The 16,872-nt window shown below is 41.6% G+C and overlaps 1 protein-coding gene across 2 annotated transcripts in view; it reads right to left on the bottom strand.

Annotated features, from left to right (window-relative positions):
• Nucleotides 1–16,872, bottom strand: part of RIPOR3 (RIPOR family member 3) — a 73,251-nt gene that overhangs the window by 38,409 nt on the left and 17,970 nt on the right. For both annotated transcript variants that reach the window (XM_053453488.1, XM_053453489.1), the window contains exons 2-9: nt 13,664–13,719; nt 8,825–8,943; nt 7,374–7,520; nt 6,467–6,545; nt 6,115–6,138; nt 4,742–4,795; nt 1,737–1,886; nt 216–279 (exon numbers count right to left, since the gene is read on the bottom strand). In XM_053453488.1, coding sequence (XP_053309463.1) covers nt 216–279; nt 1,737–1,886; nt 4,742–4,795; nt 6,115–6,138; nt 6,467–6,545; nt 7,374–7,520; nt 8,825–8,928 — 622 coding nt within the window. In that variant the 5' untranslated portion in view covers nt 8,929–8,943; nt 13,664–13,719. The remainder of the gene's footprint in view (nt 1–215; nt 280–1,736; nt 1,887–4,741; nt 4,796–6,114; nt 6,139–6,466; nt 6,546–7,373; nt 7,521–8,824; nt 8,944–13,663; nt 13,720–16,872) is intronic.

Below are 16,872 nucleotides of genomic sequence, written 5' to 3'. Positions count from 1 at the left end.
CTAATGACAACTAAGAACAGAAAATCTATATGTTGATGGATGGCCAGTAACTTGTGGATGGCCAGTAACTTGTCTGGGACAGCGCATGGACCAAATCACTGACACCCGAGATTATATATCGGACACAAACTAAATCTGCAAAAGCAAAGTATTTACCTTTATCTACGACTGACTGCTGTATTTATCATTTTATATAAAAAGGTTCCGTTAATTACCTTTCATTTTAATAAGGAATTCTCCCAAGTGGACTTCTAAAGCCCCTTCGATCACACACATGTCCTGTATAGGGGTAAGAGAAATAAAGTAAGCAAAAATAAATAAAAATTTATAAAAAAAAAAAAATCACCATTTTTGTTATTGAAGGTTTATTGAAGGGCCCAAGGTGTAACCAGCGGAATGATCACTCTGAAATTAGCTATTTGCATAAAAAAACCTAAATCCTCAGGCATTTGTAAATAAATATGGTTCGGTATCGACAGGGGTATTCCGTGACCCATTTAATTACGCAATAAAAGAACGACATATTTTAAAAGTTTCCAGAGAGCCGCCATCTTGGACCATGGAACGGGAATGGGTCCAAGGAGTTGGAACGTGGATCGGATCCTCAGCCAGTTCCGCGTTGGACCTTCAAACACGAACCGAAGTGATGTGGTAACCGAGGCCGTTGCTCAGACAATGTTTGAATTTTGCCGTTTTGGCAATGCCAAAATTTCGCTCTATTTTGGTGTCTTCTCCATCGTCGCGCTCTGTGAAACTTGGCTCCCTAAGAGGTCATCACGTGAAATATTTTCCAAGAAGTATTTCACAATTTCTATGTGTAACGCGGAATTAATCCAAACCAATTAAACATTTTTAGGTTTTTTTGAGCACTGAAAGTGTTTGAAAGGTCAGAACCATCCTCCTGGTTAAAAGGACCGGGCGACAAGAACGGCGACGCCTCGGAATATTAAATCGTTACGTGATTAACGAATTACATAGCTGATCACGTAAGTGTCGTAAGCACATATTAATGGAATGGTGCTGGAGTTCCCAAACGTACATTTATATCAATAAAACATTGTCTGTTGCCCCCCCCCCCCGTGCTCCCTCACTCTCCACGCGTGTTTTTGGCATGTCTTGTCTTGTTTATGGACAATTTCAGGCTGTTCTGCAAATGGAAAGCAGATGGCTGGCATTCTCTCCGAAAAGACATGATTTATTGGAAAATCTCACCGTCGTCAGCTGTAGAATCTTATACCCCTTTCAGTAAGAGGTCTCGACGTTAGAAGGGTATGGAGCGTAGCACAGAACTGTGTCGCTCTTATGAACCCTCTTATCATTCTGATTTACCATCATTAAGCTCTAATGGGAGCACCTTCAAGGCCTCCTATAACCTAAACGTGTAGGGGTGTACCTTAAGACCTATATTTTGGCCCCCAGACCCACTTTAAAAAGTAAAAACATCCACCCTCTCACTCTTACTCACACTGCCGACCTCTTCCATGTATGTTGTAAATTTTACAGACATTTAATAGTTTCCAACCCCATCCATAAATATTAAAAATGCCATCTCTGTCACTGGGGGAAGCAATTTTAACTCGCGCTTGCTCATACGAGCACTTCCTGTTTATGCTATTAGTTGGAAGCAGCTACTCTATGAAACAGGAAGTGAGGATTACGAGGACCGTTAAAGTCGAGTATGTTGTGTTTCAGTGTCAGAGGAAAGGATACATCATGTCAATAACCGCTCTACCGACCTCTGTGCATTCTTGGAAGTTCCTGAGCAGCTCCACGAGGCTCTCTCTGGACGCTTTTGTAGAAGGAGACATAGAGAAGGCTTGTTTCATATTACAGGCCCCGACACGCAGTCTCCATTGGATACAATAGGTTTCATAGAGTTCCTCAATCTGGAAAGTAGATTATTGGGTTTGTAAAAATGTATTTAATGCAATAATATATTATTGTACATTTACACCCAAAATCCAGCGACAATCTTCATCACTTCTACAAGGACATTTAATAAATCATTGTCACCTTTGTCGGAACCCACCGCAGGTTATAGGGTTTAGAGTCGGGAGCAATATGCATGTTTAAACCCCCTCAGCTGCATTACCACCTCTGCTCAGAGGCTGCTCCGTTTATCTAGCACCCTCTCTGTAACGTAAAAATACTTCAAAAATCCGGTCTGTCCGAAATGAAGTTTCAATTCTCCAGATATGGTGTTAAAACGAGCTCGTATTCTGAAGGAGAGTGGGGTCTGCAAAGTATCTACAAAGCTGACATTCGTTAAACATTCAGCTCCAAATGGACATTTTGGTCTTGTGGGGAAAACGCATTATCTGCAGAATAAAAAGTATGCTTTAAATCACGCTGTATAATAATGTTATTTCCTGGGTTTTTTTTGTAACAAATGCCATTCATGCGCAGGATGACAGGGGGCTTTTAGAAATTATAGATTACTCTATCGGAGAGGAAAAACAGAAGATACATTTGTAACCCCCGAGATAAAGTACTGCTCTGCATCAATGTCACGGCACTGAATTATGGGTCAGAAAATTGCTGTTACTACTGTGAATTTAAATCGCTTTCTTCCATATAACATCTGCTGGTTCCACACAAATAGCGAGCAAAAAAATGGTTAATTTATGGTCCAGACCAGACTTCGCTCCTAAACCGGCTTCTATAGAAATTCCTTGGGTTCCTATGCAGACATTCCACACTCTACTAACTATTGGGGTCTCCTGCAAGCTGTGTTGTGGGGTCTCCCTGTCCCTGATCTAAATGGTTGTATATTGGTACTTGTCACCAGGGCCAGGCTGGTGACAACAAGGTGGCCCTGGCATCATAAGGCACTGGGGGGCAGTTCCTCACCCGTATTTGCCCTGTGTGCCAGTCGGAGCGCTATGCATGTGTGAATTGGGTAATAAATCATGTTTGGTTATATGGCAGAGCTGCCAGTATTGGATAAACAAGCTTCTGATAAGGTCTCCATCAGAGGTCTTCATCAGATGATATCATTAGTGCCAACTCAACAGGGCCCACTATGTAACAAAAGACTTAGAAGCCCTCTTGAATGGCATACATACCCCCTCTGTGTGGAGAAGGCATGGGTGAAGCATTCATAAATTGGCCATTTTATTTTGTGGAGCCTGATTTTGCTCTGTTTATGGGCTGGATCTTCCATAAGACAAGATGGACTTCTGCCTAGAGCTCAACTTTTTATGGATAGGCAAACAGGGATACCTGAAAAGGTAACCCGCCATACATTCCACCCAACCCTCACCCAAGGTCCCACCTTTCACTTCTCTTACTACTCAACCGCTGGGTATTCTTGTTGCCTAAATGGACACAACGTGATCTTCTCCACCAATATAAAGCCAAGTGCCCAGCCTACAGAGAGGAGAGCTCCAGCCTGTGTCTCTCCAGGGGTTAAAATAACAGCACTAGATCCAGAAATAATAACACTTTCAAACAATAAGGTCTCCACGCCGTCATAATTTAGCTTAATTTCTACACACAAGAAAAAGACAGTTCCCATAAAAAATCTCTATAAATCATGAAATAACCTAAAATAGTCCTACGCGCTGTATACTGTCAGGACACATAGTATTTGGTTATATTCAGAATTAAGGATCTGAATAATTACACTCGTCATTCGTTGGTCGAGGACGTCATGAAGTCGAGAAAACCTCTCGGCCGCAGCACAGAACCAAGGACAACGTCCAACGGGTTACATTTGTCATGGGAAAAGCAACGGTATTTAAAGAATGCGTGAGGTATTGAATGCGGACATATTTTCGCCACATGCTGTACCTGTATCCCCAGCTCCCGCAGAGCACGGATATACACGCATACGTTTCAGGAGAGCAATAACTGGATTATTTAACCATTTCATTGTCAAGTAGTTAGAAAAACACATTCATTTGCTTCCCCAAGAGTTACACGCCACAGGCTCGGAACTTCAACATCTAGGCCAGGGGTGTCCAACGTGCGGCCCTCCAGCTGCTGCAGCACTACATCTCCCATAATGCTCTTTCAGCTAAGGGGCTGGCTGAGGAGTATGGGAGATGTAGTCCTGCAGCAGCTCGAGGGCCGCAGGTTGGACACCCCTGATCTAGGCTCTTCCCAAAACGCCGCTAAAAACTTTTCACCCCTTGATTATATCCTATCCTGAATATGGCACCCGAACTACAATGAGTCCTAACCACTCGGCCAGACTCATCTTTGTAATTAAGAAGGTCTCCACTGGCTCTCTTATCATGTCCTCCTTCTTGAGTTTCACGAGACTTTATCCCAAGCCGGCCCTTATCTCCAGGAACACACTTTCAGCATTCTTCCTCCATTTCCGTTTTCAAACAGTTCCCCCAAACTCACGTCTTTCGGAAGACTTCTAATTGAATCAACAAGAACCTGACTCAACTAGCGTCTAACCCAAACTTCCATGAACACCGCCATGATAATCCCAGGAAGATACTATTGTCCCAGAGATTTGTCTCCTCCACGCAGTTTCATTTGTCCGCCAGTCCATCTAGATCAGGGGTGCTCAAACTGCGGCCCTCCAGCTGCTGCAGGACTACATCTCCCATACTCCTCAGCCAGCCCCTTAGCTGAAGGAGCATTATGGGAGATGTAGTCCTGCAGCAGCTGGAGGGCCGCAGTTTGAGCACCCCTGATCTAGATTAAAGCTCGCGCGCATGGCCATGTCCGCCTGAAATATCAGGTCATCTACAGTCTACAATAAAGCGGTCAACGCGTTACTTACTTTGCTGATGTGGAACTCCAGTTTCCGGATATGTCGCTCGATTAGACGGATTTCCTTCAGAGATGGAAGAAAGGACCACGGTTAGTAAAGAAAAGAGTCCACGCCATAGCAGAACGCGATAACCTGGCCTGTGCAACATCAGTGGTCTGGATTAAAAGTCACCCAAGGGATATTTGGAGAGAACCCGGTGCCTGGTCCTAATTTGCAGTACTATATTTATAACTGTTGTATACTTGGCACTCCACAAAGAACCAGAAAAGGAGGCGTTCATAAAAAACCTTCCAGATAACATGGTAACATATTTAAAATAAATACACCTGCCAATTAAATATTCTAGAAGAACATAATGTTATCGCCCAAAACACAAAGAGCAATCGTCTTGCGGTCGTTTCTCTTTAAGCCTTCGAGTGGCTGCCGGCCGTCACGCTTGGTATTTCATCTTTTTCTATTTTCGTCAGTAGGAATGTGACATAAGTGTCGTTGACACTTCTTGGCAGTTCCCAAAAGCCACTAAAAAGTAACTATTTTAATTTTGTTGAATTTCTGTATAAACCGAGAGAGAGAGTTCGGCAAGAACTCAGCAAATCGTTCCGATCATCTAAGCATGTTTTGAGTAACGGATGACTTTTATGCATACGCACCACGCTCTTATGTGCGATACACAATTCTTCCAAAGGATGAGAAGTGAAACGACAAAGAATGACCTTCTAGATAAAGGCATTTCCTTCCAGATACGAGGATTCCGTGCGCTAAAAATGTTACATGATAACATTCTACTCGCAAACATTTCTGGATTCTTTTATTATCAGTGATAGAGTATTGTTCTCAGATTACCGACGGATATATTATTATTATACTAAACGATACATAACATTCTCTGTTATAGTCAAAGAAAAAAAACACGAAAAATATATATATATATATATATATATATATATACACACACATATATACACACACACACATATGTTTCTTCTCTACAAAAAACAGGAAATTGAGGCAAAAATCCCAATATATATATATATATTTTTATTATTATTTTTTTATTATTATTTATTTATATATGTATATGTATATATATATATTGTGTGTGCAAAACTTTTCAATGCCACTGATATATAAAAGATAAAAAATACTATTTTTAACTATAATTCACATTAAAAGAATAGGGAAAAAAGACAAAAATGCTAACGAACCCAAGAATTTTTAAGAATTTCTAACATCTACATATCGAGTTCTATGTATAAAACTATTTTATTGCCAATAAATCATCGGATAAACAAATCCACATGGCAGGTGAAGATCCAAGGTACATCACAAACTGTACAATTACATTTGACATCGAAGGGGTACGGAGAATCGGTGGTACTCACCTTGTCAAGGTCATAGAAATACGCCTGAAAGTGGAAGTAAAAGGTGTTAACGTCAAGCACCAAAGAGAATAAATAGGAACATTTTTTTAAAATTTAGATTTTTTTTTGGAATATGCGCCCCTTTTACAGGTGGGTGGAGACAAACAATTCTTAAAACCAATATTATTAACCCATTTTAACATGTTGTGAGATTTATAAGCCAAATAGAGAGAAACATGTGAAGGCCCTTATGACCTTAGCGGTGTCCTCCATCCAAAGGGGAGACCTCTGAGATCCCGAAGGCTGGTTTTCCCCCCAAGGTATAAACATCCCCGCTTGGCTGAGCATGGGTTAAAAGACTGCGTTCTCTTACCAGCCTGGAGTTTCTTTTTATATCTTTCTGTTGGCCGGCCAAGAACTCCAGCTGTGTTTGATGTTCTTCAAGGTACTCCCTGTAAAAATTAGCCAAATATATTCCAGTTATTTTTACGTAAACCAGGGGAGAGGCCGATGTTTTTCTAGCGATCCAGGAAAGCAGGGAGGTTGAATAAGACACCTCCATTAATAAAACGATGGTGATGCAGAGAAAGAGGCAGCCAAGGACCACGACCAACGTTTCAGAACCATAGAGCAATAAGGTTGGCCAGAAAGTCTTATGGCACCAAGGAACATGACACATGTTCCTTGGTTCTTCTGGACATCCTCGGGGTCCGGTAGCTCAGTACACTGGTGCTATGGATCAAGGCCTTACAATGCCACTATGGACAAGAAGAAACTACCCCTCAGATACAACAAATAAAGAGCCATAACCCAGCCTATAAAGGGCCATTTGGTTGTTAGGTGATGATATTTTATCATTGAATCTGTGATGTCATACAAGGTCTCAAGGGGGTTGACCGCTTTAGACGCATAATAATGTTTTATTTACTACCATCCTCAAAAAGACAGCACACAGAAACACATGCGAGCCATTTCCGTGCGGATTTGTTTGATCTAAAGATTGACTTGCGATAGGCTGAGCTTCTGAGAACAATTAACGAGAGTTTAAATTATCTACAACCCAGAGAGAACTTCAATAAAAGCTCCTCAACTTTCTTTCATTGAAATAGGATATCAATCACACCTGGTTTTTTTGGGGGGGGGTAAACGGCGGCAATAAAACGATGAGGGGAAGTCGTGTATCTTGGCCATGCGCAAGGTTTTAGCCCTCCCTGGGTATGACCTGCCCTTGAACCGCAAGAAAAACCCTATAAGTAACCCCAAGGAAGAAAATAACGTACTTTAGCCCTTTTCTTAAAGCGTCGAAGATCTTCTTGACTTGGTGTGGATGCGGGTCCAGCCGGAGAGATCCTTTCCTCAGGGAGGGGTAAAGTTTTTCCGATTTCACCGACAGCTTTGACCTTACGGAGCTTCTGCGTATGGATTGCCTGGGGGGGGGGGAGTAAACACGGGATTTAAAATTCTAATATCCCCCTTCAAATATAACCTCAAGAAACAAAACATGTGAATTATTCCTCTTTAAAGTCAATGTATTGCTAAAAGGTACAGACAGAAATATATTTAATAATAAATATTTCATGTTTAATTTGAATAATCATGGGGGTTTTTTCAGCCGATTTTGGGCAATAAAGCACTTATTCCTTCCCTGTAGAAGTTTCGCCAATGTGGTTCATGTTTTCTTACCGTGAAGTTAAACCGTTTTATATTTTAAAGTGATTTCCCTGTAACGTAGGCGTGAAATGATTCCCCCCCCCCCTTTGTTTAACCATCTGGAGACATTATTCAGACTGCGGGGCTGAAACCACCGCGTCCCGACATCCTTTCGAGAAAGAGTTAATGACTTTTACAGACTTCGCGCTCCATATCGGTTGGCCATATTTCGCCGTAAATCACGCTTACGCTACATTCATTCATTTCAAGTAGGATGTCTGTAAGGCACGTTGGCGGACATTCGTCTTGCTGATGCATAGTCCCATCAGCATGCGGTGAAAAGGGGAGGAAAAAGTAAAATAAAATACTATATATATTTATATATTTTTAATTCAGTAGGTAACCAGACTGGTAACGTGTAGTAAAAACGTTCTGTCTGCATTCCAAAACGGTGGAAAGTAGAACTTCTTAGACCTCTGAACTGCTGAAAAATTAGTTTCTATGACTTTTTGCATCATAACGCAGCTCATGATGTCACCGTTCAGGAAATCTTGCATTCGTAACAGACCAGTTTCTGGTATTGGGTTTCTATGTCCTATCGTGATGGTCCTTTAAAGGGTTAATAGTTGAAGACTCTCAGGGTGAGCTCACTTTTGAAAGCTCCCAGGTATTATGACGTAAGCAGGATTTTAGGCACCTACAGTGATCTCATAAACGACAGGAAGTGAAGAGCGCAAAGGGAAATTGCTTCCCCCGTAGTGCTGCAACAGAGCACACGGTGATCAAAGTATCCTACAAGGAAATTAAATCAACACAAGAAACCACAATTTAAACGGACATGCGCTGAAAACACCTGCCACAACTACATATTCAGCATAACTTTCATTTTGTGTTGGATTTCATACAGAATTTTTTTTTTTTTTTTTTTTTAAGACTACTCAAATGGGAGACTGGAAACATCATCAATCGCAACACGTTCTACCCAGAACATTTATGTTGGCCCAGTGCTAATGTTTTCCAGGACAGAAGACGTTTTATAGCACACGGCACACTAGGCTGGTAATAACGTCTCGTTACTTACGAGGTCTTCCGGACTTGTAAAGTGCTGAAGCCCGCAAAGGACCTGCTCCTTCCGACTCCGCCGAGACCGTCGCTTGGAGAGCTGAACCTCAATTTCACCGACATTCTTGCCAGTAGCTCCTATAATAAGATGAAACAGTCAGACGTAGCTAGGGGGTGAGCGGCGGGGCCAGACTAAGAAATGCCTTTCGGAAATATAGGAGAGAGCCTTTTTAGGGTCAAAAAGCACAAGTCTGAGTTATAAATGAGCTGCTCGGGATTTACTTAGGATTCAACTGTAGGTAGACAACCGGGTAACCAACGCATCTCCCAGACTGCTTCCCTAATCACCTCCAAGCTCCAAAAATGTATTATATACATCAATATTTTAGGATTTGCCCCGGAGGCTCTTGTTTGTCGGATACGTGACCTCTTGGAGGCCACTGGAAATCTCCATCTACTCTTGACCTGCTTTCACCCACTTGTTGCCCATTTGACCCCATGCCTTTCCGGTTTCTGGTTAGTCCGGTCACCGGTTGGCTAGCAGGCCTGTTGCCATGTAAGTCGGCTCTAGTTTTCGAGGCCCTAAGGGATTTAGGGAGCCCCATCTTAAAAAAATAATAAAAATACAAAATATATTCATATTTAATAATAATAATAATTCCATATATAAATATATTATATAAATGAAATATTTATCATAAGTTTGTTTAAGAAATGTAATTTGTTTTAAAAAAAAAGTACATTATATTTGTTTTATGTGAAATCTATATTTCACTCTAGGGGGCTTTTAGACCAATGAGGGGGTCCTAGGCAGCTGCTTAGTCTTCTTATATTGTAGTTATATCCTCTCTAATTCCGTATACACACCAGAAATAATAAATCCACGGCAATATGAGAATTCTCCATCTCTATTTTGACTTGTTTGTTTAGCTTATTGCACTTCACTTGAAGGATCGCGTAGACAAAACCGCTCTAAGCGTCTTTTATCAATTTACTTACAGGTTTTAATTTTTTTGCCAGGTTATCCCTGCCGATTTATTGCCAAGGATCGAGCGAGTCTGCTATTGAGCAGCTCGTAGAGACATTGAGAAGAGATGAAAGACTTGGGGGGGCGGGGGGACGGATCCGAGATGCTGGACCCAACGCCAAGACTCGCATCTCCGGCCTTTCGTTATTAAATGCGGCAACGCCGGTGCCAGGAGGCGAGATTCTCAGCTTTGGCCAATGTGATTGTATCTGGCTAAATTAAACGACGGAGGTTACAGTGACATTTCGCGGGGATAAAAAGATTTAAAAAAAAAAGGCCGAAATTCACTTTTTTTTCTTCTTTTAAATCCTTCTAATGCCAGAATGGGTGCAATAATTCTTTGTCCTCCCCTCTGGCTCTAAAGGGTTCAAAGAAAAAGCTTTTCTTGTCTGTTAACCCCACTCGCTAGTTCTTTACCGTATCCCACTTCTGCCACCAACTACCTACAGCGGATCCCTCGCTTTCCCCAAATCCTACACGTTACCATTCTTTGCACTAAATGTAAAACTGTGGTTACGGAATAAAATAAGCAATATCTATATGTGTTCAAACCCAACATTTGTGTGGCAACAGCCCTTTTAACTTCCGCATAATTATTCTACCCCATTACTTTATCTCTGCCCTATCGTTACGTTTCTGATGGTTGCTCGTTTAATAAATGTATATAAACATCCATAATTAAGTCTCTTTTTGTAAGAACAGCATCAGGCTTGTGCATTTCTTACACTTATGTTACATTACAGGTGTCTGCTTGGAACGAAACTGAGTTAACAGTCACCTGTGTTCAAGCAGGGCTACTAGAAGCCCTAAAATGATTTGGGTCCCTAAGAGTTAAATCTTCCCATCTTCAGTTCCTTTCCCTGGCTTAATATATGAAGTTTGGAGAAAGCCTTTGTATATTTGAGATGAACCATTCACTTGGACGCCGTACGAGGCCTGGCTGCGTCTCTACTTTCCACTGACTTTCCGAGTCGTTTTTGCGCTAATTTATTGCGACTAAAGCCCTTTTTACTTTGTTACTAATGACCTTAAAATAACTTCTCAGCCTGGCAGGTGATTGACTCGGATTAACGTTTTGAAAAGTTATTTTCTGCAAATTTTGGGACCGTTTGTGACATGTCTCCGGATTCCCTTTGCAGCTGTCAACACCAGACCCAAGCAGCGATCTTGACGGTTATAATCGACCGGCTCTGCATCTATAGCTATACGAAAGGAAGGCAAATTTTGCTATTTAACCCTTTAGAAGCCCAGTGCTCTGGTTTTTCAATGGCTCTATCCATCAGAAGATCATATTAAAGAGTTGACATGAATTGAATTGCAAAGTTCTGTGATGACCTTGAATGTTCTCTAAATCATCTCACATATCTACTCCGTGTCTTTTCTCCACTATTGGATCCACTTTTGGACCGGTTGAGGTATAGCGACCCACTCTATAGCTCTCGCTACATAATAAAGCGTAAGGCAAATACTGTTATTTAATCCCTTAAATGCTCATCGTTCTGGTGCTTCAATGGCCACCTAAAGAAAATTGTAAAGGTCATTGAAAGAGTTGACATGAATTGAAGCGGTGTTCGTCGATTTAAATACCATTCTTAATTCTAACACATCAACTAGATATCCTATGTCTGCATTTTGATCCACCTTAGACCCAGACAGTGGAGCTTTGTTGTCTCGGCGAGTTGAAGGCGAGATGCACATTCGAGATGGACTCAACAACTCAACTATTTCGACCAGGCGACTCCCCCCGACACAAACCATATCAGTTCAACCGGGTCTACCAACTCATCTTTTGTTTAGTTTTATTTCTTTAGAGAATAGACAAGCCGTTGACCAGGATGAGGTAGGTGACCACAAAAGTGGAATAGTCCCAACGCACTCACGACATCACACAAGATGACTATGACCACCATTGGGCGCAAAACTCAACACTGGTGTCAACAGTTCAATTATAAGCCAAGCGGCTGACAAGGACCACATATAATCATCCTCTATAATCCACTTCATTCTCTAAAAATGAGCTTCGAAGCTTCCAAAATCAGACGTTACGTGGCGGTGAAGGAGTTTTTTTTAAGCAATGTTAACACCGTTTCATGTTGTAGCTTCTGCTTTATAAATCAAGTGGTAATAACCCAAAGGAACAGATAAATATTTACACTAACCGAGATAAAAATGTTCTAAACTATCCATCGCTATTACGTTTTGCTTATATTAAGAGGGACAGAAAATATTTGATGGTCGTTCCGTGGGCCCAGAATCACACGACATCCGCAGGACCTCGACTGCAAAAAAATAAAAATGTATCAGTTGCTCTAAATATTCAGTAAATCCTTAAATTGTAGGGTCCACCCGTGACATGTTTATTTCTGCGGTGCTGACCTCTCGAAAACCTCGGAAACACGACCCGGCTGAATCTTAAACCGAGCTGTAAGAAACACACTTTCCGTGCCTTTACTTTGCAGTTGCGGTGATAAAATAAATCATCGGAGCGATGTCATAATAAAATTCGACAATTACAGCGTATACACCCATAACGGCAACAAATCACGCGGAAAGCTACAGGTCCTACCAAAAGGAATGGATTTTTTCTTTAATATCCCCAAAAAATGGTTTGCAAGCGGACCTTGGGCTCTTTTAAAGGGGGTGAAGGTACAGGCTTGCATCTCAGGGCCCCTATGCATTAACGGAGGGCGATAAGACGTGACTGGGAGGCATGTACGGGGTAGGAGGCAGAGACGAGCATGATGAAAGGCATGTAGGTGGATGGTACATGATGATCTTATACATGTGACCTTGATATTATATAGCATGGCGGCAGAATGGGCACTCAAGGTCTTACACCGGCCCCACTAAAGACACTTATAACACCTGCAGTTAATAATCCATGTAATATATGTATGTGTGATCACATGTTTCTGGCCTGCACATGTAAAGTGCTGCCCCCTGCAATATGTTGTGTGTAAAAATCATTTACAAGTTATACATTATACATGAGCCCACCAGGGAGGGGGGGATCCTGATTTCACACTTCCCAAATTTTAAAGGGTCAGAAGGGGACACTTGTTTTAAATGGTGTGGTTTAAGTGGCTGAGGGGGATATGTTATCTTGCTCCATGTATGCCAATATTCCTGGAAAAGTTGTACTATTTACAACCCCCCCCACTCCAAGATCCAGCCAACCAGTGCCCACGAAAAGGCTTGTGGAAGTCATCGTTACTTACAGGTAAATTAGTCAAATATTGCTCCCAACCCATGCTTCTGCTCCTCAGGGGCGGGTGGCAGAAGAGGTGGGGCTAACTCCCAAGAAACAAGGAACAAGTGGAATCGCTGGTGCCAAAGGCTACTCCCAGACATGATATAAATGCCAATCAAGCATATACCACAACAAACCAACTCCAGTTGGTAGGCACAGTTGAAATGGACAATGTTTCTAAATATTATGTAAATCCACATAGTTCTGTCTGCATTTTAAAAGGTGCCGGCCCTCCTACTCTGCTCATTTTAAACACTTCTCCAACTAAATGCAGTATTCAACACAACAATTCATACTACCGAACGCCCAAACCCTAGTCTTACTAATACTTTTACAACGGGAACACTTAAATGTCATGTGACAAAACAGATTGTTTCCATACGTTTTTTTTTTAAAAGAATCTTAAATTTTAATACTAGAAAGTGTTCATGTTTTGTCTAAGTGGGACAGCGCCTTTAAACGTTTTATTTCCAAGCTGCTTTAATAATCAGGCACGGAACAGATTTAAAGTAAAGCATGGTTCTAATCAGTAACGAAAGACATGTTGAATCAGGAACTTTAGAGAAAATGAAGATGCATACCAGCGCCCGGGGTATACGGCTAAATCCTGATTTCCTATAATTCACTGCATGAAACCCTGAAACGAGAAAAAAAAAATACATAGTTACAGCTGATTTTATTGCTCTTTTTGGACATTTCCAAAAGTAACAGTTTCTTGAATTCCTGACGTTCCCACACTCTTTTTTTTCTGTGATCATTTGCTGTTTTCCTATGAAATTCAACACAGGGGCCAAAGGGTTTTGTTCACAAAATCACGACTCGCGCTGTGAAATTTGTTTATTATTGCGTTGAAGGAATACTCGGTGCTAATGATGGATTATTACAGGGAACGACCTATTGGCACAAAACAAACCAAAGAGCTATTTTGGTATTTTAGTTTAGAAATAAATAGACATTAGGTCTACAGGGAAGCCAGTATTGAATGGTATTGCGGCCCTTGGCCAATGCTTGCCCTCTCTGAAATGCTAGATTTTGCAGTTTTCGAGTAAATTGCTGGGTTTCAACCAGTGTCCCCGAGTAAAGTCATGCCGACTCTCCACCCAGGTTCTGCCCACTCCCGCCTACTACCCACCCATGAGGAGAGGGTGAGCACCGAGCAACCAACCCCAGGTGTGTAAAGATACCTATGCAGAGCTGGATGGTCAGTAGAAGTTCCTGATAATGTTAACCTGGAAACTTAATGTTCTCACCCAATTTGACAGTAATTCCAGCAACAAAGACACCTGTGAAAGCGGGTGAAATTTCCTAAAACATGGCGTTTTTATGCTCGCATTTCACGTGCCCATATCCATTGGCTGCGTCAGTCAACTCAATAACAGTTTAGCCTCTCCATGGCTCACTGACGTAACTAGAAACCACAGGGCGCTGGTGCAAAAATTGCACCAAGCAGCATGTCCAACAGTACCGGCTTTGCCGACAGTATGTCAGCACCAACCTTGTCCGCAAACAGCTTATCTATGCCATTTTATCCCCAAACAGCCTGCCTGGGCCATCTTAGCCCCCATGCGGATTAATTGAATGCGATGTTACTTCCCACATGTTGGATCGTACTGATCCTACTATATGGAATTATCATATCCTGATAAAAGAAGGAGGTGATAATGAGGCCATTACACGATTACCTGCCTAATACAGTTATGAAGGTTTGTGAATAGCCTCTTGGGTCTTAATTCACAGTAACTTCCCTCCTTCCCACATGGTTTTTTTGGAACAAAAACAAAAGTAGAATGAAATGTTCTTCCATCCATAGCAACGCGCATTCTAAAGCTGTACTGGACATGTTCGACGTATCCTCCCCTACAGAGAACAGAGGCGCACAGTTCCATAGCTGAATACACACAATAATGACAGCTGTTGACCTCATTACCCGACCTTTAACTCCCATGGTCAACTCCAACCCCAGGCAGGAAAAATTCTCACCGAGAACTCTTCCCTTTTTCTTCCAAATCACAGAGTCAGCAGTTCGAGTTACTGGAACCGAAGAGTTTTAACTCGTTCTGAAAACATAGCCTCCTATTGTGTTCTGGAGTATAAATTGGTTTCTCCTCCTGTGTTCCTTCTAAGGTGAGTTGTCCACCACCGGCAGTGTTCATTCTGTTTCTACGACAGGGATAATTGGCCCAATATTCTATAAGGGCCAAACTGTGCTTTTTTGTAGGACCCAAGGTGTCTCTGGTATGACCTTGGTTTGGAGCATACCCCCCATAGGCTTTAAGACATACTTTCCGCTTCTGGTGAACGTAGAATAGTCTTCGGCACCTTTAGATGAACCCATAAAACCCTAAAACACATGTTGGTTTTGCCAAGTATTAGGTTTTTAGCAGAGAAGCGTTAGCCTGGGAGAAAATACATAAGCAGGTAAAGAAAAAATCGTCAATATTCTAGAGTCCTGTGGCCAATGGGATGGAAGCATGGCTGAGAATCCATATCCGATTGGCTGCTTACAGCATGCCCACTTCACACATGCATACCATGCATATCCGCAATACTGTGGAAAAATTAGTTATTTTGGTTTAATTGCAGAAAAGAACTTCTTCCATGAAGAACATTAATGATTTGTATTTATGTCCAAAATATCCGCATGACTCATACTTTCAGAGAACCCTGGCCCGTTGACATTCTGGTCACATCCTCTTGGCTGATGAATACGTTTATACAGTAACATCTCTATTTTTGAACAGAAATGTGAGTTTTCAAGGTTTTTTTAAAAAAAATTCAGCTGTTTTCAAGGTTTTCCTAGGCTAAATTCAATGCTGTACGCGGTAACCAGGACCGGACTGGCGATCACAAGTCGGTTCTGGCACTGCAAGGCGATGAAGTAGTAAACGCAGCCAATGGATATGGGCACGTGAAATGCGAGCATAAAAACAGCGTTCCTATTCTCTAGTTATTCCTGTGCCAGACCAGCAGATTCCTTGGGACTGTGATCATTACCAAATCGGCAACCTGAAAATTATGTTTCAGGTATATTTTTAAGAAACTACTAAGAACAAATTGCTAAAAAGTATCTTGATGTAATGGAGGTCAAACTAGGCTTGTGGTCTAATGTGACTTTGAGGTCACATGTGACATCACATGATGGTCAAGAAGCATTAGTTGCTCCAGGCAATATTATAAATCCTAAATCCACTTTTGGTTCCAGTACCCCAAAGCTGGTCTTCTCAGTCACTATATAACAACTTAAAGCTTGGGGCAAGTAGACCAAGCCCTCTTTGTCCACAATGGAAGCTCCTGCTGATCATGCATAATTATTCACTATCCTGCGTGGGCAGGATGGCCAAACATATATTTTGGAGTTCATCCTAAATGAGAATAAAATTAGGACCAAATTCAGGTGTATTCCAAAAAAAAAAAAAAAAAATTAAAAAAAAATCACTATAATCCACCACTTCTATGCCAAGAAACAGCTGGTGGGGCAGAAGACTTCAACTGGACAACATATCTGCTGTGGTTCCAGATCAGTTCTTCTATTCCTAAAAACCAAGACCTTTCGCTATCTTAAAATCCCCAAAGTTTCCTTCTTAGCCCATGCGCTCGGATCCAAGTTCTTCTGCTCGATGTTCCCGTACGTACATACCAAATAAAAAGCATAGTGTGTGGGAAACAAGGTCACACGCGGAGTAGCTGTCCTATCCATATTATGCTTTATTTATTAGCCCTGGATAAGGTATGTTCTACAACATCTTGTCTTCACATTCTGTACATCTGCATTTTTTCATTGCTGGGTCAT

Source organism: Spea bombifrons, chromosome 13, assembly GCF_027358695.1.
Source record: "Spea bombifrons isolate aSpeBom1 chromosome 13, aSpeBom1.2.pri, whole genome shotgun sequence".
Taxonomy (NCBI): domain Eukaryota; kingdom Metazoa; phylum Chordata; class Amphibia; order Anura; family Pelobatidae; genus Spea; species Spea bombifrons.
Note: the sequence above shows the minus strand (reverse complement) of the source record. Positions and strands in the feature narration are given on the sequence as shown.